Source organism: Leptonotus elevatus, chromosome 20 (genome assembly GCF_054856555.1).
Source record: "Leptonotus elevatus isolate MCC_2025b chromosome 20, RoL_Lele_1.0, whole genome shotgun sequence".
In the NCBI taxonomy this organism is placed as follows: domain Eukaryota; kingdom Metazoa; phylum Chordata; class Actinopteri; order Syngnathiformes; family Syngnathidae; genus Leptonotus; species Leptonotus elevatus.
This window is the reverse complement of record NC_141258.1, coordinates 9,998,823-10,025,560: the sequence shown is the minus strand read 5'-3', so window position 1 is coordinate 10,025,560 and position 26,738 is coordinate 9,998,823. Positions and strand designations below refer to the sequence as shown.

The following is a 26,738-nucleotide window of genomic DNA, read 5'->3' as shown; positions in this document are numbered from 1 at the left end:
TCATTTTACACAAATGGTACAATTCAATCCATTGATTAAAGAACGTAGATGTCAATGGATTTCAATTGGCCAAAATAAATGGCCACTAGAGTCAACAGCTGTAATTGATGCAAACAGTGTCATTTATGCATAAAAGAGCTAAAACCAGACAAAAATCCACACCCTTCCCTTGGGAAGTTTCGTTGTTTTTTTCTTTTTTTCTTTGGGAAGGAAACAATACGGGTTGGAAACAATTAGATTATTTTCCTAATGAGAAAATGTTGCTTGGCTCAATAAAGCTAAAGTAACAGCGATGTGTACAGTTGATAAATTATGTAAATGTTTTCTCGGTTTACCGTACTAACTCAGGTGGGGTCGCCAGCAATACCATTACTGTCCTCTAGATGCTGCTGTTTGACTTATTTCACCAACTCTGGTTTCATTCTCCTTCACAGTCTCAGAGGACAAACAAAATGATCAAACCCACGTCCTGACCCGTCGTTTACGATACTATATTATAGCTTTATAGTGTATTAAGGGCTTTATTATGTCTACAACATAACATAGGTTTTATTTGAGTGTGCCCGGCGCTTCATTCATGCTCGAACGGATGACATCATAGTCAGTCGGTGTAAAGTGGGTGGGTGTGCGTGTGTGTGTGAGGAAGAAGGAAGAGGAGGAGGAGGAAAGTGTGGTGTGGGGGGGGGACACACACTCGTGTCTGTTCTGCGTTCTTTCCCTCCCCACACGGCAACATTTTCGTGACAGCGTGTGAACCTTCGGAGGAAGCCCCGAATCTTGCGAGGAGGATGAGCCGCGATTGTGTGTCGTTGTCCACGGCCCCCGAGTGAGACCGAAGCATCGGCCCAGACGACCGGTGAGCTCATCGATACGTTCTACTGTGTATGGGAGGGTGTCATGTGTCGTGTCCTCAATACGGTTTTATGGACTATTTCTATCCCCCCCACCCCCCTTCCAGCATTAATATAATACCCTGCTGTCGTTGCGGCGCTTTTGCTGCAACACCTTGTTAGCCAGTTGTGTAACTGGCAGTTTAGATAGAAGCGGCTGAGCCAATGTGCAGCAGCAGTGTGTGTGTGTGTGTGTGTGTGTGTGTTTTTGATTATTGACTGCCTGTCCAGTGCAGCAGTGATTTACAACCCCACTCCCAAAAAAAAACAACAACAAAATTGAAGTTCTCTTTAAATGTTGTCTCATAGGTCATATGAAATGTCACACTTGTCCATCTATCAATTTCCAATACAGCAGAGGTCCCCAACCACCATGCGGTGGACCTGTCGCGGGCCCCAGGCCATTTGGTACCGGACTGCACAGAGGGACTAAACAAAAAAAAAATGTGTAATTGATCATCAGAGTGGGAAAGAAGTCTAATTTTAAAAATCTGGTGCCTTACGTGATACAGGAAAAAGTAAGCTAGCAAGAGTTAGCTTCTTCAAAAAGTGGGCCACAAATGAGACAGAAGACAAGCCAAAGATTTCCTTGGGAAAAAGAAAGTTGTATTTTAAAGGCAATACTTCAGCAGCCCAAAACAACCCGGGAAGTCTTTGTTAAATAATAAAGATTGCTCTAAAATGAGACTGGCTCATTGAAAAGAAACAATAATAATTTAAGGAGATTTAATCGTAGATGTTCAAAAAAAATAAAAATGAAGACACTACAATTTCACTGAAAATCAAATGTACAATGAATTTTCACCAGGAACAAATTTACTTGCTAGTCAACCTGGTGTTATTATTTTAGCTAATGCTAAATGCTATCTTGGTTGACAGTTCAACAGCGCTAAACAATGCACTCAATTACAAACCTTGAGCGCATTTACGCTCTCATTCTCCACTTTTGTCTTTCTACTCTTAACATACAATTATAGAATGTGCGGATGAGATTTGAACCCTGAACCTCCAGAACCGTGAGGAGGCTACTATCCACTCCTACCGAGGGAATAAACATGATTCGTTCAAATATCATCACTGCTCTTCTTCATCTTTATAGTTATGCAACAGACTGGATCAACTTCCTTTGGTTAGCTTTCCTTGTCACATTTCCGCTGCTTTTACATTGTTTGTAAAAGAGCCCTCGGGGCTTTTAGCATCGACTATAAAGCTAGTGGCTTGTCCTCGCGCTCTGCTGAGCATCATTGTTGAATGACTGTATGTCTGTGTCCTTGTCTGTATGTGCAGTGTAGCAAAAACAAAAAACGTGTTAGCTTAAATGTTGACTCGGGGTTAAATGACTCATTCAAATATCAACATCGCTGTCCTTCATGTTACGCAACTACTATTTGTGATTGTCCTATCAGGATGCAGGACGGAAAGACAGGATAAACTTCCTTTTCAAAAGAGGATAAAAGTTTCCTTTTTACTGTATCATTGCTGCTCTACCTGATCTCATTCACTGCCATTGACGGCTATTGACGTCAAAAATTCATTTGAACTATTTCTATTAGTTTAAAAAAAAATCCACTTTTGTTAACAAGAGTATGAAAACCTAGAAAAAAATATTGTACATTTAGAACAGATCAAATTTATGATTAATCGTGAGTTAACTATTGAAGTCGTGGGATTAATTACAATTAAAAATTAGGAGCGTCGGGCAATTGAAATCGTAATTAATTGCATGACTTCATGAGTTAACTCACGATTCATCACTAATTTGATATCTGTTCTAAATGTACAATAAAAAAAATTATAGGTTTTCATACTCTAGTTAATAGAAGTGGAAAAAAATGTTAAACTAATAGAAATAGTTTAAATGAATTTTTGACGTCTATAACCGTCAATGGCAGTGAATGAGTTATTTGTAAGGCACCCGCGGGGGCTCTTAGCATCGACTTTAAAGCTTGCAGTGTGTCCTCGTTCTCTGCTGATCACCAGTGATGAATGGCAGTGTATATGTGTGTGTGTGTGTGTGTGTGTGTGTGTTTCAGTGAGTTGGAGCAGTCAGTAGCCATGGAGTTGAGAGTGGGAAACAAGTACCGCCTCGGGAGGAAGATAGGGAGCGGCTCCTTTGGAGACATTTACCTCGGTAAGAGTTTCCCTCTCTCGGCGGCCGATTCCACTTGTAAGATTGTCATTTAGTTTTTGATGTTGTCGCTGCTCGTTAGGTTCCAACCTCACCACAGGAGAGGAAGTCGCCATCAAGCTGGAATGCGTTAAGACCAAACATCCGCAGCTCCACATTGAGAGTAAATTCTACAAGATGATGCAGGGAGGAGGTGAGCCAGGAGGCCGGTCAAGTTTTGGTTGCTGTGTGATAGTAGCAAAGTTGTGTTTACAATAGGGATAGAGCGATAATCGGCCCGGCAGATAATCGGCGTCGGTATTCAGCATTTTATGAATATCGGCATCGGCCTCTTTTTTTGGTTTGATGGCCGATATATTAAAAACGGTTATATTTGCTCCGATGGGCACTTTTCTCCTCTGTTATGAGTCAGCGGCTTTTGACTCGCTGCAGCATTAGCCCGCCCACAGCACCATCTGATTGGTTGCTCGTGCAGTGCTAACAGCCAATAAGCAGCAATTAGCGGCTACTAGCTTGCGAGCTAACGGCTAGTTTGCGGATATTAGGTTATAACCGTTTTTTAGCGGCTATTTTGAAGTTATCCTAGGCATATCGGTGTATCTCTAGATTACAATCAATCTCGATTTAGTTCAGGGGTCAGCAATTTTTTTTGTCAAAAGAGCCATTTTAAGCCGAATAAATGTCAAAAAAATCTGTCCGGAGCCGCAAAACATTTGAACATTGTGATAAGAAACAGTGTGTTGAGATTCATTTTCTTCTACTTTTTGTCTTCCTTTTCCTGCTATTCTGTCAAATTTCTGACATTTTTAGCAATTTTATGGATGTATTTTGGTCATTTTCTGCCTCTTTTGTTCCCTTTTTGGACTTTTTATATGGCAATTTTTTTTTACATTTTTTCCCCGCTTTTTAAAAAATCAATCTTCTGACATTTTTTTTTACAATTTTGTGGACATTTTATGGTACTTTTGGTGATTTCTTCTTTTGTTCTTGGACATATATTTACTTCTTGAACATATTTTTGTGCCTTTATTAAAATAAATTTTGTGACTTTTAATCCCAAAGACATTTTATTGTCATTTTCTGCCTTTCTTCTTTTGTTTTTAGATATTTTATGGTTACTTTTTAAACGTTTTCTTTTCTACCACCACCCCCCACCTACCATTTTTATTAAATTTAAATTTTTGGCAATTTCATGGACATTTTATGGTGATTTTCTGCTTTTCTTCTTCCTTTTTGGACATTAAGGTAATTTTTTTTGACATTTTTAGGTAATTTTAAAGAACTCTTTTTGTCTGCCTTTCATCTCTCTTCGTGACAACTTACAAATTTTTTGAGTATTGAATTATTCTTTTTTTTTATCTGAATAATTAAATCATATAAATAGTATTTTATTTATATGTAAAAAATACAAAAAATCTATTAAAACATTAAGATCCACAGGGAGCCACACTAGAGGGACTAACGAGCCACATGTGGCTCCAGAGCCGCAGGTTGCAGACCCCTGAGTTAGTTCGGGAAAGCCTGTTTACTGAAGACAAGCAGACTAAAGATAGGGATTACTGGAATCATGCCCTGCGGTCTGATGAGACCAAGAAAAACCTATTTAGCTCAGATGCTGTCAAGCATGTGTGGTGGTAGAGGGAAGACAAAATGTCTAAAATGCATCTCCTCAAAAGTCAGCACTCCCTCCTCGCAGTGGGTATCCCGTCCATCAAGTGGTGTGGAGCCGAGGGCGACTACAACGTGATGGTCATGGAGCTGCTGGGCCCCAGTCTGGAGGACCTGTTCAACTTCTGCTCACGCAAGTTCAGCCTGAAAACCGTCCTGCTGCTGGCTGATCAAATGGTGAGCTTTGAAAAATGTTGATAATAAGGGAGTTTAAATGTGAGTCATCGTGCCGCTCCTACTGTGTGTTAATATATCGCTCATGTCACCTGGAATCTGGAAAAAAAACGTTTTTGGTCTCCTTTTGGATATTAGCAAACAGTAGGAGTAGCATAGCTCAAGTGGTGGAGTGGCAGTCTCCCAAGATGAATGTGGTGAGTTTGTTCCTCAATTCTTGTGTAGCTTTTTTTTTTTAATTCAACTAGTAAAATGTACTCAAAAAACTTTACTAGGTTCTGTTTAGAGTAAAATTTACTCTACAGAATTTACTGTGTACAATTTAAAAAAAAAAGAAAAAAAAAGCAGGGGCCCCAGAATAGAACCCTGCGGAACACCATACATTCTGTTTTTCATGTGAATTCTTATTGCACGTATTCTTTCGACCACTTTCTTTGAGCACTGGGCGTATAATCACGAATCATATGATGAACCACTGTCCCAGAGAATATTTGTCGATGTTCTTGGTGCTGCTCCCACAATGGATCTTTGAATCTTTTTAAAACATTTCTATTAATATAAAACTCATTTTATTTCCCTCTGTTGATATCCACTTAATTGTGACGTAAGTAAAGTTTGAAGTCCTCTATCGTAGCTTGCGGCTGATGGGATACCCCTGAGTCGACCTCGGCCTTGCACAGAAATTGATAAAAATGACTGAAGCTATTTTTAGACTGGAACTAACTGGATCATTCAGACGAAAATGACTTAGGAATAATCCTTATCTAAAGCCTCGAAGCATGTTTCTGCTATTGAAACAAGGCTCATCCCTTCAATATTCTCAACAATGGAAAAAATTCTAATCTTTTAGTGGAGTCATCTATTGTATGAGCTTTATGAGTGTTCTTACTTATTTTACGCAATAAAGAGTCTAATTGTAATCCTTCTGGGCAACATGGTGCACTAGTGGTTAGCGTGTCTGGCTCACAGTTTAGAGGTCTAGGGTTTGCGAGCCAAAACGTCAGCTGTGATTGGCCAGTTAATGAATGGATGGAGGATAATCATTGTCTGTTGTCTCACCTTCTTTTAACTCATTCACTGCCATTGACAGCAATAGTCGTCAAAAATAAATTGTAATTATTTCTATTAAAATTAAAATTAAAATCCCTTTTTTTTTAACATGAGTATGAAAGCCTAGAATTTTTTTGTACATTTAGAACAGATATAAAATTTGTGATTAATCGGGAGTTAACTAGTGAAGTCATGCGAATATAATCGCCTGCTGCCACTAATAAAAAAAAAATATATATATTTATTTTTTTAAGAAAAGATTATTAAAATTTAGGGGCGTCAGGCGATTACAATTTTTAATTGTAATTAATCGCATGACTTCACTAGTTAACTTACGATTAATCACAAATTTTACATCTGTTCTAAATGTACAAAAACAATTCTAGGTTTTCATACTCTTGCTAACAAAAGTGGGAAAAAAGTTTATCTAATAGAAATAGTTCAAATCAATTTTTGACGTCTATAGCCGTCAATGGCAGTGAATGAGTTAACGACCTCTTTTTGTCTTTTGTCTCAATCCCAATGACTCAACTGCTTTACGCTTCTGAATTATAGCTTGTTCAAATCAGTCTAAGTTGAGCACCTTAGAAAATTGACGATTTATTACCTCCGTCAAGGGCGAAAAACAATGAGGTTGACGGGTATTGTTTTGATCACAGTTTGTTGTCCCGCCAAAGAGTAAACAAAGCCAAGATATATGTTTGCTTTTTACTCTCACATCTCACAAATCAACTTTTTTGTGTTAAACTTTTCCCACATAAGGCCGCATACAGGTTAGGCCAGCCCAGGATACTTGCTACCCTTAATGAGGACAAGCTGTCAAAAATGGCTGGCTGGATGTAAAGCTTTCATTTGTCTTCACCAGATCAGCAGGATCGAATACATCCACTTGAAGAACTTCATCCACAGAGACGTGAAGCCCGACAACTTCCTGATGGGGCTCGGCAAGAAGGGCAACCTCGTCTACATCATCGACTTCGGCCTGGCTAAGAAATACCGCGATGCCCGAACGCACCAGCACATCCCCTACAGAGAGAACAAAAACCTCACCGGCACCGCCCGATACGCCTCCATCAACACCCACCTGGGAATTGGTGAGACAAATTAAAAGTGATGTCATCATTTTTTTCATCCTTTGCTTGATTGGTCAGAGCAAAACGTGTTACAGGCGCGGTGTCCATTCTTCTTCCGCAGAGCAATCGAGGCGAGACGACCTGGAGTCGCTGGGCTACGTCCTCATGTACTTCAACTTGGGCTCGCTGCCTTGGCAGGGGCTCAAGGCCGCCACCAAGAGGCAGAAGTATGAACGCATCAGCGAGAAGAAAATGTCCACCCCCATCGAGGTGCTGTGCAAGGGTTACCCTTGTGAGTATAGCACAAGGGTCTGCAACCTGTGACTCTGGAGCCACATGTGGCTCCCTGTGGATCTTTTTTTTTTAGAAATTAATATTTATTTATATTTTAATTGTTTTAGATCAAATATTATTTAAATAAATTAATGATTTTTTTAAAAAGAATAATATTTAAAAAATGTCAGTTCAAATTTTTTATTTGTCAGAAATTACCATAAAATTTCCAAAAAGGAAGAAGAAAAGTAGAAAATTACCATAAAATGTCCATGAAGTTGCCAAAAAGGCAGGAAAGAAAATGTTCAAAAAGCAAACATAAACTGTCCAAAAACAAAATAGGAAATCCCAAAAATTACCATACAATGTCCACAAAACTGCCAAAAATGTCAACAAAAAAAATGATAGCAAAAAAGGCAGAAAAAATTTCAATAAGTGGCCATAAAATGTCCAAAGCCATTTACCCTAATATTTCCGTAAAATTGAAAAAAAAAAAGTCAGAAATGTGACAAAAAGGTGGAAAAGTCTAAAAATTTATGAAAAATTGCCAAAAATAAATAAAAATGCAAAAACGGAAAATAAAAGGTAGCTCTAATTAGCTTTTGGGCCCTCGCTACATTAGACTTCATCGCATTGTTCAAATATTTTGCGACTCCAGACACATTTTTTGTGCCATAAAATGTCCAAAGATAATTAGCCTAATATTTCCGTAAAATTGCAACAACAACAAAAGTCAGAAATGTGACAAAAAGGTGGAAAAGTCTAAAAATGTATGAAAATTTGCCCAAAAAAGATATACAAATCCCAAAATGGAAGATAAAAGGTAGCTCTAATTAGCTCTTGGGCCCTGCGTACATTGGACTTCATGGCATTTTTTTATTATCGCATTTATTTGGCCTAAAATGGCTCTTTTGACAGTAAAGGTTTTTGACCCCTAAGAGAGATTGCGGGGATTTGAATAAACTCCCTTTATAAATTGCAATAACAACCAAGTCAAGCCGGGGGACTTAAAGGAGGCATTTTTCCTGCTTAATTTGTTGTGCTCAAAAATATCAACATCACTTCAGGCTTATTCTAAAAGCCTCTAAATGGCTCATTTGTGGGAATGAGCCCGAGAGATTATCTATCAATACTGAATGTTCCTTTGGAAAATGATTTCTCGCCAATGCTCATTTCTGGCTTCGACATGGTGTAAAATCTCTCTCCGTGTCCCAGCCGTGTTCTCCACCTACCTGAACCTGTGCCGCTCCCTGCGCTTCGACGACAAGCCGGACTATTCGTACCTGAGGCAGCTCTTCAGGAACCTTTTCCACAGACAGGGCTTCTCTTACGACTACGTCTTTGACTGGAGCATGCTCAAATTTGTGAGTGTGACATTTTCCTCAGCCTTCCTTTACAAACTTGGACGATGTTTGTTGAAAGCTGCTGCGGTTTCAGGGGGCCGGCAGGACGGCAGAAGACGCGGACAAAGAACGTAAGGAGGAAAAAGACGCAGAGGACCGTGCGGGAGAAGGCCAAAGAGTCGCTGGAGGTCGAGCTTTGCCGTCTGGTCCGAAACCTTCAGCCGCCATTCGGGTCAAGAACGAGCCAGATGTCATTCAGTCCAAAGTGGTCACACGCGGCGTCCAGCCGTCAGGTTAGGACAATGGCGGGCGTGGTTATGTGGGCGGAAAGTTGTCCTCTTTTTGTTATTGTGAGAATGCTGAAGCATTCCCACATATGTTATTGTGATTTTTATTCTACTTCACAAACATGTGCATTCGGAGTTTCAGCATTCCCAGGCAATTTCTATAGAAATTGCACTTTATCTAGTTATTATTATTATTAACTGATTCACTGCCATTAACGGCTATAGACGTCAAAAATTCATTTGAACAATTATTAGTTTAACATTTTTTCCCACCTAGATTTTTTTTTATTGTACATTTAAAACAGATATAAAACCTGTGATTAATTGTCAGTTAACTAGTGAAGCCATGCGATTAATTATGATTTTTTTTAAATAATCGCCTGACGCCCCTAATTTTTTTAATAATCTTTTCTTAAAAAAATACAAGATTATTAAAAAATAAAATAATTAAAATTACTTTAAAAAAAAAAAGAAGAAGAGAAGATTATTAAAAAATTAGGGGCGTCAGGCGATTAAAATGTGGGGAAAAATGTTAAACTAATAGAAATAGTTCTCATGAATTTTTGACATCTATAGCCTTCAATGGCAGTGAATGAGTTAATTAAAGACGTTTGTGTACAGGTAATCGCTCGCCTCAGGTGGGCCGAGCAGAACGGGTGGAGCGAGAGCGCAAAGTGGCCATGAGGCTGCATCGCGGCGCCCCGGCCAACCTGTCCTCCGGCGACCTTTCCACGCGCCTCGACCAATCACGCATCACTGCATCGCAGGTAGGATGAGTCACGTAAGCCTGGCATTCACACATCATTTTCTTCCATTGTAACTTACGTACCTCTATTTTGTTCGCCTCCATGTTCATTCAGGTCAGTGTGCCGTTTGAACATTTGGCAAAGTGATTTTTTTCCTGACCGGCCTGCTGGTCAGAGGCAGGTAAGAAAAAGAAGCCGTGTTTAATTGCCTCGCTTACGTTTGCTGCGCGCTTGATTGCCTTGTTAACGTGAAACAGGAAACGGAAATACAGAGCAGCCTTCCAAATTAAAAGCATGGATTTCAAAACAAGATGTAATTAAACATCACACACTAACCAGCTTGAGGAATTGTTAACATGGTAGACATTACTAAATTACTTTAATCACTATTTTTATCGAATTGAATTCTTTGCACTGTATTTCTTAAAAATTAGTTGTACAACTACATATTTTGATTGGGACTTTTTTTCCCCTGGCCACAGTATTATTTGTTTCATCTTATTTAGACTATTTTTTTAATTCATTTTATTGTGTGCTCTATGCAAAATGACTTTTATGAGCAAATTCAAACAATATAATTGCCCTTAATTTCAAGCAATTTTAAGGAAATTTGCTATAATTTGATATAGGTCTTTTAAAAAATATATCTGTCTTTTTGGAAATTTTATGTATCATAAGTACTAATGGTATCGGTATTGGTGAGCACTGAAGTTTTGAGTATCATTTATCGGTATTGGTCTCAAAATAAGTGGTATCGAACATTCCTACTAATAACAAGCTGGAATACCAGTCGCTATTTTTAGTGTGTGTCCGTTAAAGAAAATATTAAGGTACGTTGCACATTGTGCTGTTGAAAAAGTGTTATCTAACATTACCAGTACATCGAATTTAAACAAACAAACATGGATTGTAGCACATTCAATCTTAAAGACAAATACCCGCAAGGTTGTGTGACTCTATAAGGTCCCCAATGTAATCATTATATTTATCTAATTTGCTCCCCAAAACGTGTAAATATGTTCTATTGTAAATGTTTAAGTGTTCATACGTTTGTTTGTTTTTTACACTAGAGCATACAGAAGGCTTTGATGCAGCCTTTGAACTTAAAAGAACAGTTGAAGAAATGATAGTTATTACGCAAATGGCCAGCAGGTGGCAGCAGAGTATAAGAGATCAACCAGGGCCATCTTGAAAAAAAGCTAATTTACCCACAGTTTTAAACACATTTGTGAATGATGAAACTTAGCTATATTCTAATGCTAATAGCTGCAAAACTGAAACCGATACAAATATAATTTTTTTTCTAATCTTTCTTTTGGTAGGTTCCATGTTTTTATAGCAATAGAACACAATATTGTGTGGGCCTTGCAAAATCAGTCAAAATCCAGTAAAACAACCGGGAGCGAAAGGGGTTGCTTCAGTGAAAAATGGCTGAGAGTGAATGAGTTAAAAGCAATGCGCATTATAAATGTTATGTTTTGCCATTTTGCCATGACAATATTAACTGTTAAATGTCAGACCAAAACAGACTTCCTTAAAAAATATTTGTTTGTTTTTTAAATAATTACTTATAGTCAAGTCAAAAAAAGTTGTCTTTATTTTGTTTTTAAAATAAAAATGAAGCTACTCTTAAACACGCCTGTTAGTATTGGCAAAACCGGTTGTCAATTTTATGTTAAGCGGAGCCGGTGGCATCTGCTGAATGTAACTAAAAGTAACTTGTAATCTAACTTAGTTACTTTTAAAATCAACCCCAAACTGTTTAATTTGTCTTTTTTTCTAATGTCCGTTTTATGTTTCAATGCATGAATATTGTTGTAATAAATTATAAAACTGTTTCAACTTTTGGATCTTTTTTATTATTTATTATAATGATAAATATACTATTACTGTATAGTACTTTTTCACTGTTATCATTACCTTTCTTTGCTGATTGTGACCAATGATGAGTGCTAAAGACATGAAAAGAGAATCTCATAATTTTTTTTTATGTATCTATTTTCTCCATCATTATCTAGCGACTGGAGGGAAACAACTACCCCTCGCTTTTTGAAAGCATACATGAAAGCATGAGTGAACGGAGGAGCAGGAAGCGGATGGCGCGTAAACGGGGAGATGAGGGGTGTCCACGTGTGAACACTGGTGACCAGAAGAAGCGGAAGTAACGCTTCAATGATGGAAGCCGGTGGGCCAGGAGAAAAAAAAAACCACGTATACAATAATACTGGCCTTCTACTGTTTATAGGGTGCAGTTGGGGGGGGGGGGGGGGGGGGGGGGGGGGGGGTGACATTAACCAATTACGTGTCCCATAGACTCAGAGGCACAAACTTTCAGGTTTTTGTGGTTTACAACTGTAATAAACTACAATCTAATGCTAATGTTAAGGAGTTAAATATGCTGCATATTAATGTCTTTCATATAAAAAATATTATAGCAACCAGCGTGTTGGTCAGACATGATGTATCATTTGTGTATTTAGGCCTTAGAAATAGTCTAAAATGTCTGTCCGTTATCATCGTAGTTCGCCACCCGGCTTTGCCTCTGAGTCCAAAATATAAAATGGAGGAATGATGAATTATAAAATGTAGAAAAAGAGAGTGCATTTTCTCTCTTATGAGGTATTAAAAGTAGACAATGTGACAAAGGAATGAAGGGAGAGCCTCAAGTGAATGTTACAATGACTCCTTATTCCAATGTGTACGTTAAACGATCTTGCTGATGTACTGTACATGTCTGGGGTTTTTTCATGTTGTACAATGTGTACAGTATGTTTTATTTCGGCAACGTGTAAATGACAATTGCCCGAATGTACCAGAGGAAGATGATTACAGTATCCCTATAAAGACAAACAAAAATTAACTTATGAAGGCTGATGTCTAGATCTGATGATGTCTTGTGCATTTATTTTCTGTGCTTCAATTTGGTTTCTCTGATACTTGGATATAATTAAAGAAATGTGTATATGCTGGCCTGTAAGCAGTCCGTTTATTAATTAAACATGCTGTTTCAAAAATGATAGTTATTTGTTTCTTTTCTGACTACATTTTAAAAAGATAGACGTGCTTTTTACATCTTACTCTGTTAAAATAGGCTTGTAGAGCTTACTATGTACCACGACAACAAAACAGAAAAGCTTTCCACTCCTAGCCCCACCTACTTCCGCGTTATTAAATTACCCTCGCCCTGATTGGCTGTCTCGTCTGGATCCCGTTGAGCGGGCGGGGCTTGTCTGATTTCCCTAGTCGACCTAAAAGTCTTGGGAGAGAAAGGGAAGGGAGGGCTCCGGGGCTAATGACAAGTTTGCCGTCTCGCCTTTCGGAGCGCTTGACGGAGTTTCGCTGGTAAAAGTGGGGACGAACGCGTACGAACGACAACGTTCAAGTTGTTGAACATGAAGAAGTGTGGATAACGTGAAGGTTAACGGGTCGGCGAGGGCTCAACATGGATGTGCGGGGGGGCGACGGTGCGGCGCTGAGCTGGAATTAAGGCTGTTTACGGGCTATTTCTGGTCGACACTCATTTGTCCCGCCAGGCATTTTGGTAAGTCTAGCCTTTAAACGTCGTTTTAAAGTGCACGTGTACGCTCAAAATAGCGCATGTTACTAATAATAAAACGTTTGTTTCTCAATTCCAGGGTTGAAAGCTCCACGTAATCTTTTTTTTCTGTCGCGAGGAATTGTTTGCAAAGGTGAGATTTTGTTTTGTTGCTTTGTCATTTAGGCGCATTTAAACACATTCAAATGTCAATAACATGTTATGGGTTAGCGGTCAGCTGTCACCCCACACATTTATTTGCATTGCTGATCCCCCAGCCCTTTACCCCCCCCCCCCCCCCCCCCGAGCCCCCATTCCATCTGTTGCAAACTCCTGACCTTATGACACACATACATTATTATTCCTGCGTTGGGCGTGATTTATTTGCCTTTTTATTGAAACACGCAGATGTCCCTTGCCCCCTCAGTCACCAAATGTGTGTGTGACTGCTGATGCCTTCACTTCTCCTCTTTTTATGTGTACATCTGCTGATCCCCTGCAAACCAATACAAATGACCTCGCCGGGCACACACAAGCAGAGAAAACCCTCAACCCTCCATAGAGAGGCACGAGAGTAACACGATCTATTCTGAAGAAATTGCATGTGTAGGCTGTGAGGCTGAATGAAAAACAATCATTATCTGGGATGATATCGAATGATGTGAAGTATAATAAATTATAAACAATGAGCTGGAAATAGCTGAGCATGTTGAAGTTGAAATGGTTTGAATCAATCAAGAAATGTTCAAGTCGTCGGCAGGTAAACACTGAACAGTTGAAAGTTGGAACCGTTTGAATCAGTGAATAAATGTAGAAATTGTTTTGGGGGGAAAAAGCAGAAAGGGGTAAGGTGTTAAGAATCAAGTAGTGAATGGACTAATAATCATTCCTAAAGTGAAATGAATGAGTTAAATGATTTGAATATTACTTTGAAATGATGTAATGTTGAATCTGCCATTAAGAATGAATGGGGAAAATTAGGTTACAAAATCGAGAATTGTGGGTAAGGCGTGAATATTTGGAATAAGAAAAATGGAAACAAGAATGGCGTAAATATTTGGAATATATTAAAATTGGAATGACGAGAATCGGATGAATTATGTGGAAGTAGGTAGATGCCCAAAAATAGGATGAATTAAAAAAAAAAGGAATAACATATGTGTGAAAGCCACAGCCTTCACACAATTATATTAGGCTCATGACATGTGTCCAGATGTTGTTGTTGTGTGTTAGTCACCCAATGTGACTTGTGATCAATTGCCACATTACTCAGGGAGAAAATGAACATTTGGTTTACCAAACTGTAATCACTGATTACCTTGGCTGGATTCACACACTGCAGGTTGTAATACCCAAATTTGATTTCATGTCTGTATCTTTCATAGTCCTATTTATTTGACTAACAATATTAGGGCCCGACTAATTAAAACTGTTGGCGGATGTTTTGCAACCTTGAACAAACCCTGACAAAAAATAAAATAAAAATCAACATTTGCTAAGTTCTCAGGATTTATAATAGTTAAGTTACTGACAAAACATTATTTATGCATGACACCCTTCAATGAAAGATAAAAAAAAATTGCCATGAAGTAAATGACTTAAAAATAAAAGCCAGACACACTTTTTACACTTGTCAAAACATGATTTTGGTTACCCGCAAGGAATGGACCTTCACCATATGTCCTTTATATCAGCATTTAAATGGCAAAATTCAGGCCGTTATTATTTTGAAAAGGCCTAATATCGTCTGATGAACTCATTTAGTGCAATTGACGGCTATAAACGTCAAAAATCCATTTTAACTAGGCTGGCAGTGAATGAGTTAATAATCTTTTCTTTTCTATTTTTATTGCGTCAGGCGATTATTTTTTTAAATTGTAATTAATCACATGACTTCAATAATCAACTCACAACTAATCACAAATTTTTATATCTGTTGTAAATGTACATTGTTTTTTAAAGGTTTTCATACTCTTATTAACAAAAGTGGAAAAAGTGTTAAAACTAATAGAAATAGTTCAAATGAATTTTTGACGCCTATAGCCGTCAATGGCAGTGAATGAGTTAAAAATATATGTGTTTAAACTTAAAATGCATTCTTGTGTAATCATTTTGCACACTTGTTATTAAAAGAAAATAAAGACAATCTATGGGCAATTTTTTGTCATATTGTTGCTGAACCAAGTTTTCGATTTACATATAAATTGGCATGAATTCTGGATTATTAATCTGAAGGAAGAAAATCAAAAAACAAAGGTCAGGAAAATTCACTTTGATTCAATTGCAATCAATGAAGCCTCACCTTAATAAATTATAAGTGTCTGCGATACTGCCGTATATTCATATATATATATATCAGATGAATACCAAATCTTGCTGTAGCGCACAATACTGTTAACTAACAAATGGGCAAAATAACAGGCCTATCTCAAATTGTTTACATTATTTATGTAAAAAAAAATAGTTTATTAAATATACCATTATCCGTAAGGCATTTACATTTTCTTTGGAAGTCGTGTTTATTTTTATTTTCCCAAACAGGTTAATTGTAAATTCAATCGATCAATTTTATGTCCTTCAAAATCAAATTTTGACGTCTATAGCCGTCGATGGCAGTGAATGATTTAAAAATTAGCGGCGTCAGGCGATTTAAATCTTTCATTGTAATTAATCGCATGACTTCACTAGTTAACTCACAACTAATCACACATTTTATATCTGTTCTAAATGTTCAATAAAAAATCGAGGTTTTCACACTCTTGTTAACAAAAGTGGGAAAAAAATGTTAAACTAATAGAAATAGTTATTTAAAAAATCCATATCCGTTGGAAGTAAAAACAAAACAACCTTGTGGAGCTAATCTATTATATTGTACTTTAGACATGTCTCCCTAAAGTATTCTTCTTTCATGGCCAGAGTCAATAAAACAGACCTGCCTCTTTGGATTGTGCCCTTTGCTGTAACTAGACCAGGAAATAGCAATTCCTTGTAAAACAATGATGTCATAGATTACACCCAGTCAAGTCATATCATGCTTTATGGTGTCATCAAAGAAAGGCTTAGCAATATTGTAGCATGCGTTGCGGTTGCTTGTCCTATTCTATTGCCTTCTGAAACAGCTCAAGTAACTAAGTCCAAACCAATTGACAGTAACTGAGGTATGAATGCGTCCTGAAAAACGTCTTATTGAATGTAATTGGACTCATGTGCCGTTGTCCGTGTGACTCGCACATCCTTGTCCACATGACACCCGTTGACTTCCCATACTTTCTGTTTGGGCCCCTGTTTCTGTTTTTGATGACACATTACGCAAATAACAAATCAGCCATCTTTAAGCCAGGTTGATGATTAATGGTGGAAAAGGCATTTGCATAAATACTGTATGGCTCACATTAGCTCCTTGGCTAATATGTCATCTTTTCTATAACCCTGAATTTTTTTTTTCTTTCCCAGATGCAGAGGCTGTGGAGGCGAGACGTGCCCCTCTCAGAGAGGCTGGGGGCGGACGGCCCTTTGGTGGATGCGCCGGGGTCATCGGCGACGCCACCGCCGGGAGGGCCCAACATCTCCTGGCTCCCCGAAGCCCCGTTGCTTAGCCAGGACCCGCCCACGTTCCTCATGACCCCCACGGCCCAGGCCGTGTCTGGCTTCTTCGTCTGGGCCGCCCTCGTCCTTACCTGTCACCAGGTAAGTAAGGCAAACTCTTGTTACTGTTCATACAACAGAATGATAAATACAATAAAAGATGTATTCCCAAAATGCCCATTTCTCTTTAGTACGGGGTCACAAATCTGTCTAAATGTAGGTTAGTGAGCACTTCTCCTTTGCCAAAATAATCCATCTACCTCACAGGTGTAGCGTACATAAATCAAAATAAGGCTTAGAGTCGATAAACAATAAAAAGCCAATCTAAAATGTGCACTTTTACTGTATTAGGTTAATTGGTTCTTCGTTGCGACTGGAATTTCCCCCAGTATAGGCTTTCCAAGTAAGAAGGTGGTCATTAATCTTGCGTTAAAAAAAAATAGTGCCGTTAAAGGAACTTTAAATTAACTCAAAATTAACGCACTTTTTTTGATATCCCTTAAGTAAAATAGCGATGCGCGCTGTGCCAAATGTTTTTTTTTCTTTTTGTCTGCCCCAACCGAACCCTGACACACTGCGCCCCCCCCCCCCCCCCAGTTGTGTGGTGCATTAACATTAAAATAAAAGTGTGTTATGTGCCCTATATGTCTATAAACAAAGTGTATTGTGCCAAATGTTTTTTTTAATATATGTTGTGGGCCTCTAAAGAAATAGGTGGACCGCAAATGACCCGCGGGCCATAGTTTGGACAACCTGGTCTAAACTAAATCTTTATCTCACTGTTAGTGTCTGAAATAAATCAATGTACGCTTTGATTAAATGATAACGTTTGTCATGGAAAGTGCGCGGAGGGCTGTGGCAGTAGCCCCCCCCCCCCCCCCCCCAACGACACCAGCAAAAGGTAAACAATCGGCCGCATGGGCCCAGCAATGAGCACAGGTTGCTCGGCAACATCCCCTCAGCAGGTGTATGTGACACGGAGCGTGAACAAACACGCACGCACCAAGACATGGCAACTTGATCTACCTTGGAACTGAAAGGCATGTTTTAAATAATTATTTACGCTCTTCAACAAATTGTTATTTTTTTCAGATCTACATGCACCTGCGTTTTTACAGCTCGCCCCGAGAGCAACGGCACATCGTGCGCATCCTCTTCATTGTCCCCATCTACGCCATCGACTCTTGGCTCAGCCTCCTCTTCTTCACCAACGACCAGTTCTACGTGTACTTCGGCACCGTCAGGGACTGCTACGAGGGTAAGAACAAACTTGCGCTGGATGCAAAGTTGCCCTGCAGCAATACACGTTGAAATCTGGAGAGGAACAATCTGTCCATCCATTGTTAATTGATTAGTTTGCCCACATAAGGGGCCCATTCATTTTAAGTGTTATATGAATGTTGTGCAGTGGACTCCAAACATTTGGGGAAACCCCCTCCTCCGATTGGCTGATGAGTTTCAATTACTCAAGCAAGCCAAAAATTCTGTGACATCAACGGGTCCAAATTACCGGGATGTCAGCAATGTTGACAAAAAATAGTCGTAAAAGTGTGAGAATAACTTAAAGGCCTTTCGTGGATGAGAGTGTGTGCATGGGCGCTAACAATCTAAGAATGTCCATGAACCAGGAACCATTCCATTATTTCCTGTTGTAAAATAGTTAGAAAAAGTTTATAAAAAAAAAAGGGCTCGGCTGTATTTCTGTTCATTCATGATAGCGCCATCGATGTGCACGTGTTTATCTGTCTGTTGCAGTAGTGACAGTAGAAAATTTGGTCCCAACTGTAGCTGTTGCTAATATTACTGACTAACTGAATGGCACCTCCTCCATTGATAGTGATAATTAGGATGGAAGTACAGGAGTCCGTTTAAAAAATGCATACATAGCGTTAAAGAGTTAAAATCCCAGGTTTGAATTTTTGGGAGTTGATTTTAACTCAAGTGCAATTTTGACATTTTCAGAGTTGATCACTTAGCGTCAGAATCACTCTGCAAAGATGTAATTAATTAAGCTCCGCCTTCGCACTTGTACTTCTCCAGTTTGTGAGAGACATGTCAGCGCCATTTCCCTCCTCGCTTTTTATGATCAGCATGCACTAAAGTGTCTGAGCTGAAACACTAAAAACGGTTTGATATTCAAAGCTCAAAGCTCAGTAGTTTCAGATGACAGCCTGTATAATATCATACCTTCTTTCACGATCTTTTGATTTAATGTGAAAAGGTCAAATAAAGGCCACTGACTCAAAAGTACTTTTTTTCAGTAATAAATTGAAGTATGATACTAGTTGGTGTAATATTTTAACACTATGCTAGGTTAAATCAACACTGACCAGTGTTGACCATGGTAATGAAAGCAACAAATTTTGTGTGTTTAAAAAGTATTATACTACAGTAGATGGTGCAATATTTTAACACTACGCACGTGTAAAATCAACACTGACCTGTGTTGACTATTCTAATGAAAGTAACTCATTTTGAGAGTTAAAAAGTATGATACTAGATGGTGCAATATTTTAACACTACGCTAATGTAAAATCAGCACTGACCAGTGTTGACTTTTCTAATGAAAGCAACTCGTTTTGAGAGTTAAAAAGTACTATACTAGCTGGTGCAATATTTTAACACTACACTAGTGTAAGATCAACACTAATCAGTGTTGACTATGGTAATGAAAGCAACTTGTTTTGAGTGTTAAAAAGTACTCTACTGGATGGTGCAATATTTTAACACTACGCTAATGTTAAATCAGCACTGACCAGTGTTGACTTTTCTAATTAAAGCAACTCGTTTTGAGTGTTAAAAAGTACTATACTAGATGGTGTAATATTTTAACACCAGTGTTGACTAGTGTTAATTTTCAGCTACCATCAGAGTTGTAATTGTTGAGTGTGTAATTTTTATTAACACTTTCAAAAGTGCTGTTTTAACTATATTCCGTGTGGACCACTATAGACACTGAAGTGTTAAATTTAACTCAGCAGGTGATGAAAAACCGCTGCCAGACAAATGTCTTGACAACAATTTACCTCCCCTCATAATTTCTCTCCTTGTCTAATATTAGTGTTTGCGTCATTCTATTGAAAATCCCAAGCCACTGAGCTCTGACCTGAGTAAGGATGGCTGGCCTGTTGCATGGCAACAACACTCAGAAAGGGTTCTCAGCTACTGGACAAGCTGCGACAAGATAATGAGTTCCCGGCAACCCGACTTGCTCGCAAAGTTCTCATTGTATGCACGCCTACTGTATCACCGTGGCAACCGACTTGCCTGACAAATGTGAACAAATGGTCAACATCGAAGTCCGATCAGCTCGTTGTTGACATCCGCTGAGCTCTGCGCTGAAATGCACCACACGCACATTACATTCTCACACTTTTGCATTGAACCAATTACACAATCATCTGCCTGACGTTATTGTACAGCACACAAAGACGGAAGATCCCGGTGGGGAGGGGGAGGGAAAACAGGATTAGCACGCCGGTGTTTATGAGCCGCTTTGCTTGTCATCGTCCACATGCTGAGAAAGCACACAGGGGACTTAATTCACTCCCCACATGAGACATTTGGTGACCACCGAAGACGCTCTTGTGTGTGTGTTTGTGAATGTGTGAACTTTTAACACATGCAAATGATCATTTCAAGACCTTAATGTTTTAGATTGAATGTCCTGTGTGTCCTCCGATGAGTTGCAGGACTGTTTGTAGGTTGGGTCCAAGAGGTCGAGGTTGAATAAATACAAACTGTGTTCAAAGTGTCCCAGTCCAGTCCGCTCCAGCAGTCCTCGCTACCCCCTCCCTCCCCTCACTGGAGCTTTTATTGCCCCATTAAAAAACAAAACAAAAAAAAACTCCACCCTACGGGGCTTTAACAGTGTTCTTTTGATTTAGGCACAGGAGGGATTTTGAATTTCACATTTGACTTGACCCAAATATAGGAACTATTTTTCCAAGAGCATGCACACGACATGCACGTACAGAAAAATCAACCGAGTTTAAACAAAAACACAAGAAAGTGACTACATATTAAAATATTTAGTGACTAATACATTTGTTTTACTATTGTGTGATTAGTTCGTTTATTATTATACTGTATAGATTAGAAGGTATAGATAACTTTAAGGCTACGGGGGGGCATGCATTTCCTAAACGGATGTATGACAAAAATATTTTGAATATGGACAAAATAAATGCTCTTTTAATATATTACATTTTTGATTTCATACATTTTTAGATGCATGCATTCGATGCATAAAAGATCCAAAAAATATATATATATTTTAAAAAAATCCTAACCCAACGACAAAAAGGTTTGAATCAACAAAGAACAAAAAAATCCCATTCTGAGATTTTTTTATGCTTTCTTTCTCTTGCATAAAATAAAAGACCATTCAAGGATGGTACAAAACTGCTGCACAAGGAACCAACATTACCTCATTCACTCCCAGCCATTTTCACTGAAGCAACCCCCTTTGCTCCCGGCTGTGTTACTGGATTTTGACAGATTTTCCAAGGCCCACAGATTGTGTTCTATTGCTATAAAAACATGGAACCTACCAAAAGAAAGATTAGAGTCTCTTCTTCATCAGGAAAAAATATATATTTCCATCTATTTCCATTTTGGAGCAATTAGAATATAGCTAGGTTTCATCATCATTCACAAATCTGTGAATATCCAAAAGGGGAAAGAGCTTTTTGCAACATAGCCCTGGTTGATCTCTTATACTCTGCTGCCACCTGCTGGTCGTTTTTGAAATAACTAACATCTAACTTCAACCATTCTCTTCAGTACAGAGGCTGCATCAAAGCCTTCTGTATGCGCTAGCATGAAAATAAAAGAAATAGCTTATTTTTCTTCTTCTTCTTTTTTACGTATAAATACGTCTTTGGGAGCATGGTAATACTTAATTTAATTCTGTAAAAAAAAAATCACAAAAATCTATTTTGGTGGGTATTATGATTGTCCTATAGTTTAAGACAACTGAGCCATGTCTGCCATCTAGTGGTGAATGGTGATATTACAACTTAAAACCGATTTTAAATAAATAAATAAAAATTAATACCAATTTGGCCAAATGACTAATTATTTTTCCCTTAAATTATTATCGAAGAAAAACGAAGTTTCTGATGCTATGAAATTACCCTGAATGCACCATTTTGTTTGCATAGAATTAGCAACTATCAAGTAGCGTATGCTATTCTGGTTATTCTGTTGTCCCTAAGCGTCCTTTAAGCTGTGTAATGACATCACGGTTAGAGTTAACTGAAAAACTAAACACACAACGATAAGAATTACATCCACTGTATATTTAAATCCAAAAACATGCTTCATTTTTAAAACATCGCTAGCCTAGCGCTAATGCAAAAATCGCTAATGCTAAAGGGAAGATCCCATTCAAATGCTAACAGGAAGTTAGCATCAACTTCGGGAGTGATTTTCCTTCAAATAACACTTCCCAAAGGCTCAAATTCTTCCTAATGTGTGAAAAATGAGTTATTTTAATCGAAATCAATCGCAACTTTCTTCTCTACTCACTTTGAATGTGTACAACTTGGACGCACGGCAACACACTGCCCCCAAGATACCCCCCAAAAATATATTTTTAAATAATCGGCAGATTCATCTGTAATCAGATTTTTTTGTGCCAAAAATCGGTATTGGGCCCTACTTAGCATAATTGAAGAGTCCAAATATGTATAGCATTTGTCTATTTGTGGCCTGCGATTGGCTGGCGGCCTCTTGCTTAAAGTCATTCAGAATGGGCTCCACCTCACTCGTCTCGTCTGCTACTAGGAAATCAAACTAAATGTCTCTTTTTGCCCCCAGCGTTTGTGATCTACAACTTCTTGAGTTTGTGTTATGAATACCTTGGAGGCGAGAGCGCCATCATGGCAGAGATCCGAGGCAAGCCCATCGAGTAAGTTTTGTTTGCGAGCATTTTCTCCCTCCAAGTCCACAAGAGTGTGTGAAACTTTATTGACAATCTGTCCCCGCGCCGTCAGGTCCAGCTGCATGTTCGGCACGTGCTGCCTGAAGGGGAAGGCCTACTCCATCGGCTTCCTGCGCTTCTGCAAGCAAGCCACGCTGCAGTTCTGCGTGGTCAAGCCGCTCATGGCCACCATCACCGTCATCCTGCAGGCGTACGGGAAATACAAAGACGGAGACTTCAAGTAGGATGACGTTTAGTGCGTGGCGTCCAAAATGAAAGCAGGCGTGACGTTTGGGTTTTGTTGTGGCTCCACAGCGTCGCCAGCGGTTACCTGTACGTCACCATCGTCTGCAACATCTCCGTCAGCTTGTCTCTGTACGCCCTCTTCCTGTTTTACTTCGCCACCCGCAACCTGCTCAGCCCCTACGGGCCCATTCTCAAGTTCTTCATGGTCAAGTCGGTCATCTTCCTCTCTTTCTGGCAAGGTGCGGCAAACGTTAGCAAATCTAGGATACAGGTGCGTGCCAAAAAATTTGAATATGGAGAAAAGGTGGAAGAGGTGGTGGCCAGGATGCGCAGGGTCCGGGAGAGGTTTGTGTGTCCTTTCACGTTTTGAAACAAATGGACTTTCCCTCGATATTCAATTTTTTTAGCATCCACCTGTACACTCTAAAAACATGTAACGATATGAACCTCACGATACGATAATTATCATGATATTGTGGAGAGGCTGGCGATATAAAAAAAAGCTCACTATAATATGTAAAAACTCACCATGTTGTAACTAAATAGATCAATATTTTTTTACAAATTATCAAAAGCTCATATTGGGGGAGAAAAAGCACAATATTGTGTTTGTGTACATAATAACAGCAGTGACGGGGAAGTAGGCTTGGCCATAGCGTCATGTGCTCCGATTGGCTCAGCGGCGCAAAGCATCATGGTCTATGTAGCTCACAATGTTGTGTTTGGCTGAAGTTGGCCAAAAGTTTTTTGTTTTTTTGACAGCATTGTTGACAAATATTTGCTGGTATGACTGACTGATTTAGAGGAGTGATAAAGTGACCTAAACATTCCAAATTAAATTGCACTTATAAACTAACCACCAGATGGTGCTAGAACTGCACAAATGGAATATAACCTCACATTTTTAACTCATTCACTCCCAGCCATTTTCACCAAAGCAACCCCCTTTGCTCTCAGCTGTTTTACTGAATTTTGATTGATTTTGCAAGGCCCACTGAATATTTTGTTCTATTGCTATAAAACATGGAATCTATCAAAAGAAAGATTAGTGTCTCGTCTTTCATCAGGGAAAAAAAGTACATTTGTATCTGTTTCTGTTTTGCAGCAATTAGCATTAGAATATAGCTAAGTTTCGTCACTATTCATGAATCTGTTAAAAACAGTGGGGAAAAGAGCTTTTTACAACATGGCCCTGGTTGAGCTCTTATACTCTGCTGCCACCCGCTGGCCGTTTTTGTAATTACTATTATTGCTTCAACCGTTCTCTGCTGTTCGGAGGCTGCATCAAAGCCTTCTGCATGCTCTAGCATAAAAACAAACGTATAAATACGTCTTTGGGACACGTAAAACATTTAAAATAGAACGTATTTATACGTTTTTTGGAGCAAATGAGTTAATATCGTGACATTACGACGACAATATTGTGGCACTTTTAATATCGCAATATCACAATATTGCCGTTACATCCCTAAAAACAATTGGGTAAAAAATAACCCAACTATGGGTCAAAAATTGACCGATCCTCTGGGTCTGTTTAGTGTAAAACAATTCATAAGTATTGGTCAGATCCTTTACTTGAGCCCCCAAAAATTGGGTAATTTTGTATAAAACAGCCCAAAACGTTGGGTCAAATTGACCCATAATTGGGTTACTTTTGACGTAACTTTTTTTTTAGAGTGTGTATATTCTTTGCGATAGATCTGGCTTTTGAACGGGATTTGATTTCCGCACAGGCGTGTTCCTGGCCGTCATGGAGAAGTGCGGCGCCATCCCCCAGATTAACTCCGTGGAGGTGTCGGTCGGCGAGGGCACCGTCGCCGCCGGTTACCAGAACTTCATCATTTGCGTGGAGATGTTTTTTGCGGCGCTGGTCCTGCGTCTCGCCTTCACGTACAGAGTCTACATGGACAAAAGTATGAGTGCACAAGGTGAGATGTGCATTGATTATTATTATTATTTTAGCAACTTTGATGACTTTCTGGCTTTTTCCTCCTTTTTGCTCTTCTTTCGCGTTCTTACACAAACCTTCATTTTCCTTCTCTGCCGCATCTTGAAGGACCCCTTCCCGCATACGGAGAGTTCGGTACGTTACACGCTTCCTGCTCTTCAAGACGCTTTCTCCGTTTAACCAGATGTCGTCCATAAGCAACACAGCCGCCACTTTCCAACATTTTCACTGCCGTCTCCTCGCGCAGGCGCCTGCGCCCCGATGAAGAGCATCTCCAGCAGCCTGAAGGAGACGATGAACCCGGGCGACATGGTCCAGGACGCCATCCACAACTTCTCGCCGGCCTACCAGCAGTACACCCAGCAGTCCACGCTGGAGCAGGGCGTGCCGGCGCCGGCGCTGCCCGCGACGCGCGGCCTCGGCGGCGTTGGCAACCACGGGGACACGGAGAAAACCCTCCTGCTCAGCTCGGACGATGAATTCTAGACGCGCAGAAATGGACGTGGTCTTCCTCTAGGCGGTCCTCGTGTGTGCGTTTATGTGAGAATGGTTAGTGGCCGTTTGTTATTTCATCATCGGAGCATGAATGAAAGTATGAACAAAGGAAATTTCCTTTGGACGCTATAAGCTAGTCTGGTGTAAAACACCTGCTGATTAGTTACTATTTTATTATTTTTTTATTTTAAGGATGGACTGTTTTTAACTTTTACTCAAAAGTTTGATGACTGATAGAATATTCATTTTTTTTATAGCACAACTCAACTTTGTTTTGCCTGTATTTTATTCTGATAATTTTGTGACGTTGAGCTTTTTGGACATTTGTTTCATGTCATGACAACCTGAAAGGGATTTTTAGAGAGAAAAAAAAACATTGTTTATTCAGTTTACAATAAATTGGCAAAGTACTGCAAAATGTGTGCGAGTAGCCTGGAAATGTATATATTTATCTGAAAACTTTCAGCTGTATGAGTCTGTGTACAGTCAGGGACGGAACCCCGTCGCAAGCTCCTACCTGTGTCTAAATAGAGCTCCTCTTCAACGGTTTAGATTTTTTGGGCACCAAGATGACAAAAATCATCATTAAATATCAAACAAAGATACAACAAAATGTCAATTAATTAATTGTGGCTAATCTCATTTTGGGGGAGAAGTTGTGTGCAGTTTTAGTGACCACACCCAAACATGAGTCCCTCCAGACCTGTAAAAACCTATAAAAAAATAAAAAATTGCAAGAAACTTGGACAAAAAACACAGATTTTTTTTGTGGGGGGCAACTTAATTAAAAATAAATAAATGAATACATAAATAAATAAATTGCAACAAAATTGAAAAAAGGAACAGATGAGGGATTTATGAAACTGGATTATTTATTTATTTTGCAAATAAATATAATGCCATGACCCCCAAAAAATATAAAATGTCATAAATCCATCATCTGGTCTTTTTTGGGGGGCAATTTTTTTGCAAAAAAATAACCCAGTGTCATAAATCCCTTATCTGTTCTTTTTTCTTCTTCCAATTTTGTTGAAAATTGTTTTTTAATTAAATTGCCATTTTATTATGACACTGGATTATTATTATTTTATTTTATTTTGCAAATAAATATAATATTGCCATGACAAATGTTCCCGTTCTATTGACAGATAATTTTGCTAAATTTAACTAACCCATTTCTCACTGTATTACTTTTCTTGACACATTTTCAGAAATGGGCCAAATTTTCTTGGTTGTTTAATTTCATGCTTCCAAGTATTCGTGTACAAATATTTAAAAAAGCAATTTTCTGTAATGCAAGGTGAAAGTAGAGTGACATGTGTGCTACTTTTATTGACCCGATCAGTGCCTTGCTCATGAACACTTCGACAA

General features: G+C 38.9%; 2 protein-coding genes across 3 annotated transcripts; both read left to right on the top strand.

The window, feature by feature from the left end:
• Window positions 1-532: 532 nt before the first annotated feature.
• On the top strand, window positions 533-11,876 carry csnk1e (casein kinase 1, epsilon). Its single transcript, XM_086064717.1, has 11 exons — window positions 533-856; window positions 2,924-3,021; window positions 3,101-3,211; window positions 4,715-4,863; window positions 6,776-7,004; window positions 7,105-7,275; window positions 8,472-8,620; window positions 8,694-8,892; window positions 9,508-9,653; window positions 9,747-9,813; window positions 11,651-11,876. Exons 2-10 carry the CDS (start codon window positions 2,946-2,948, stop codon window positions 9,777-9,779), a joined length of 1,263 nt encoding a protein of 420 aa, XP_085920843.1. The 5' UTR covers window positions 533-856; window positions 2,924-2,945; the 3' UTR covers window positions 9,780-9,813; window positions 11,651-11,876.
• Window positions 11,877-12,894: 1,018 nt separating this feature from the next.
• Window positions 12,895-25,789, top strand: tmem184ba (transmembrane protein 184ba). 2 transcript variants are annotated; one of them, XM_086065085.1, is made up of 10 exons: window positions 12,895-13,173; window positions 13,268-13,321; window positions 16,621-16,854; window positions 17,845-18,010; window positions 22,576-22,666; window positions 22,752-22,919; window positions 22,994-23,163; window positions 24,658-24,852; window positions 24,981-25,007; window positions 25,120-25,789. In XM_086065085.1, exons 3-10 carry the CDS (start codon window positions 16,621-16,623, stop codon window positions 25,356-25,358), a joined length of 1,290 nt encoding a protein of 429 aa, XP_085921211.1. In that variant the 5' UTR covers window positions 12,895-13,173; window positions 13,268-13,321; the 3' UTR covers window positions 25,359-25,789. The 2 variants fall into 2 exon arrangements, with proteins under 2 accessions (XP_085921211.1, XP_085921212.1); XM_086065086.1 differs by lacking the exon at window positions 24,981-25,007.
• The last annotated feature ends 949 nt before the right edge of the window (window positions 25,790-26,738 follow it).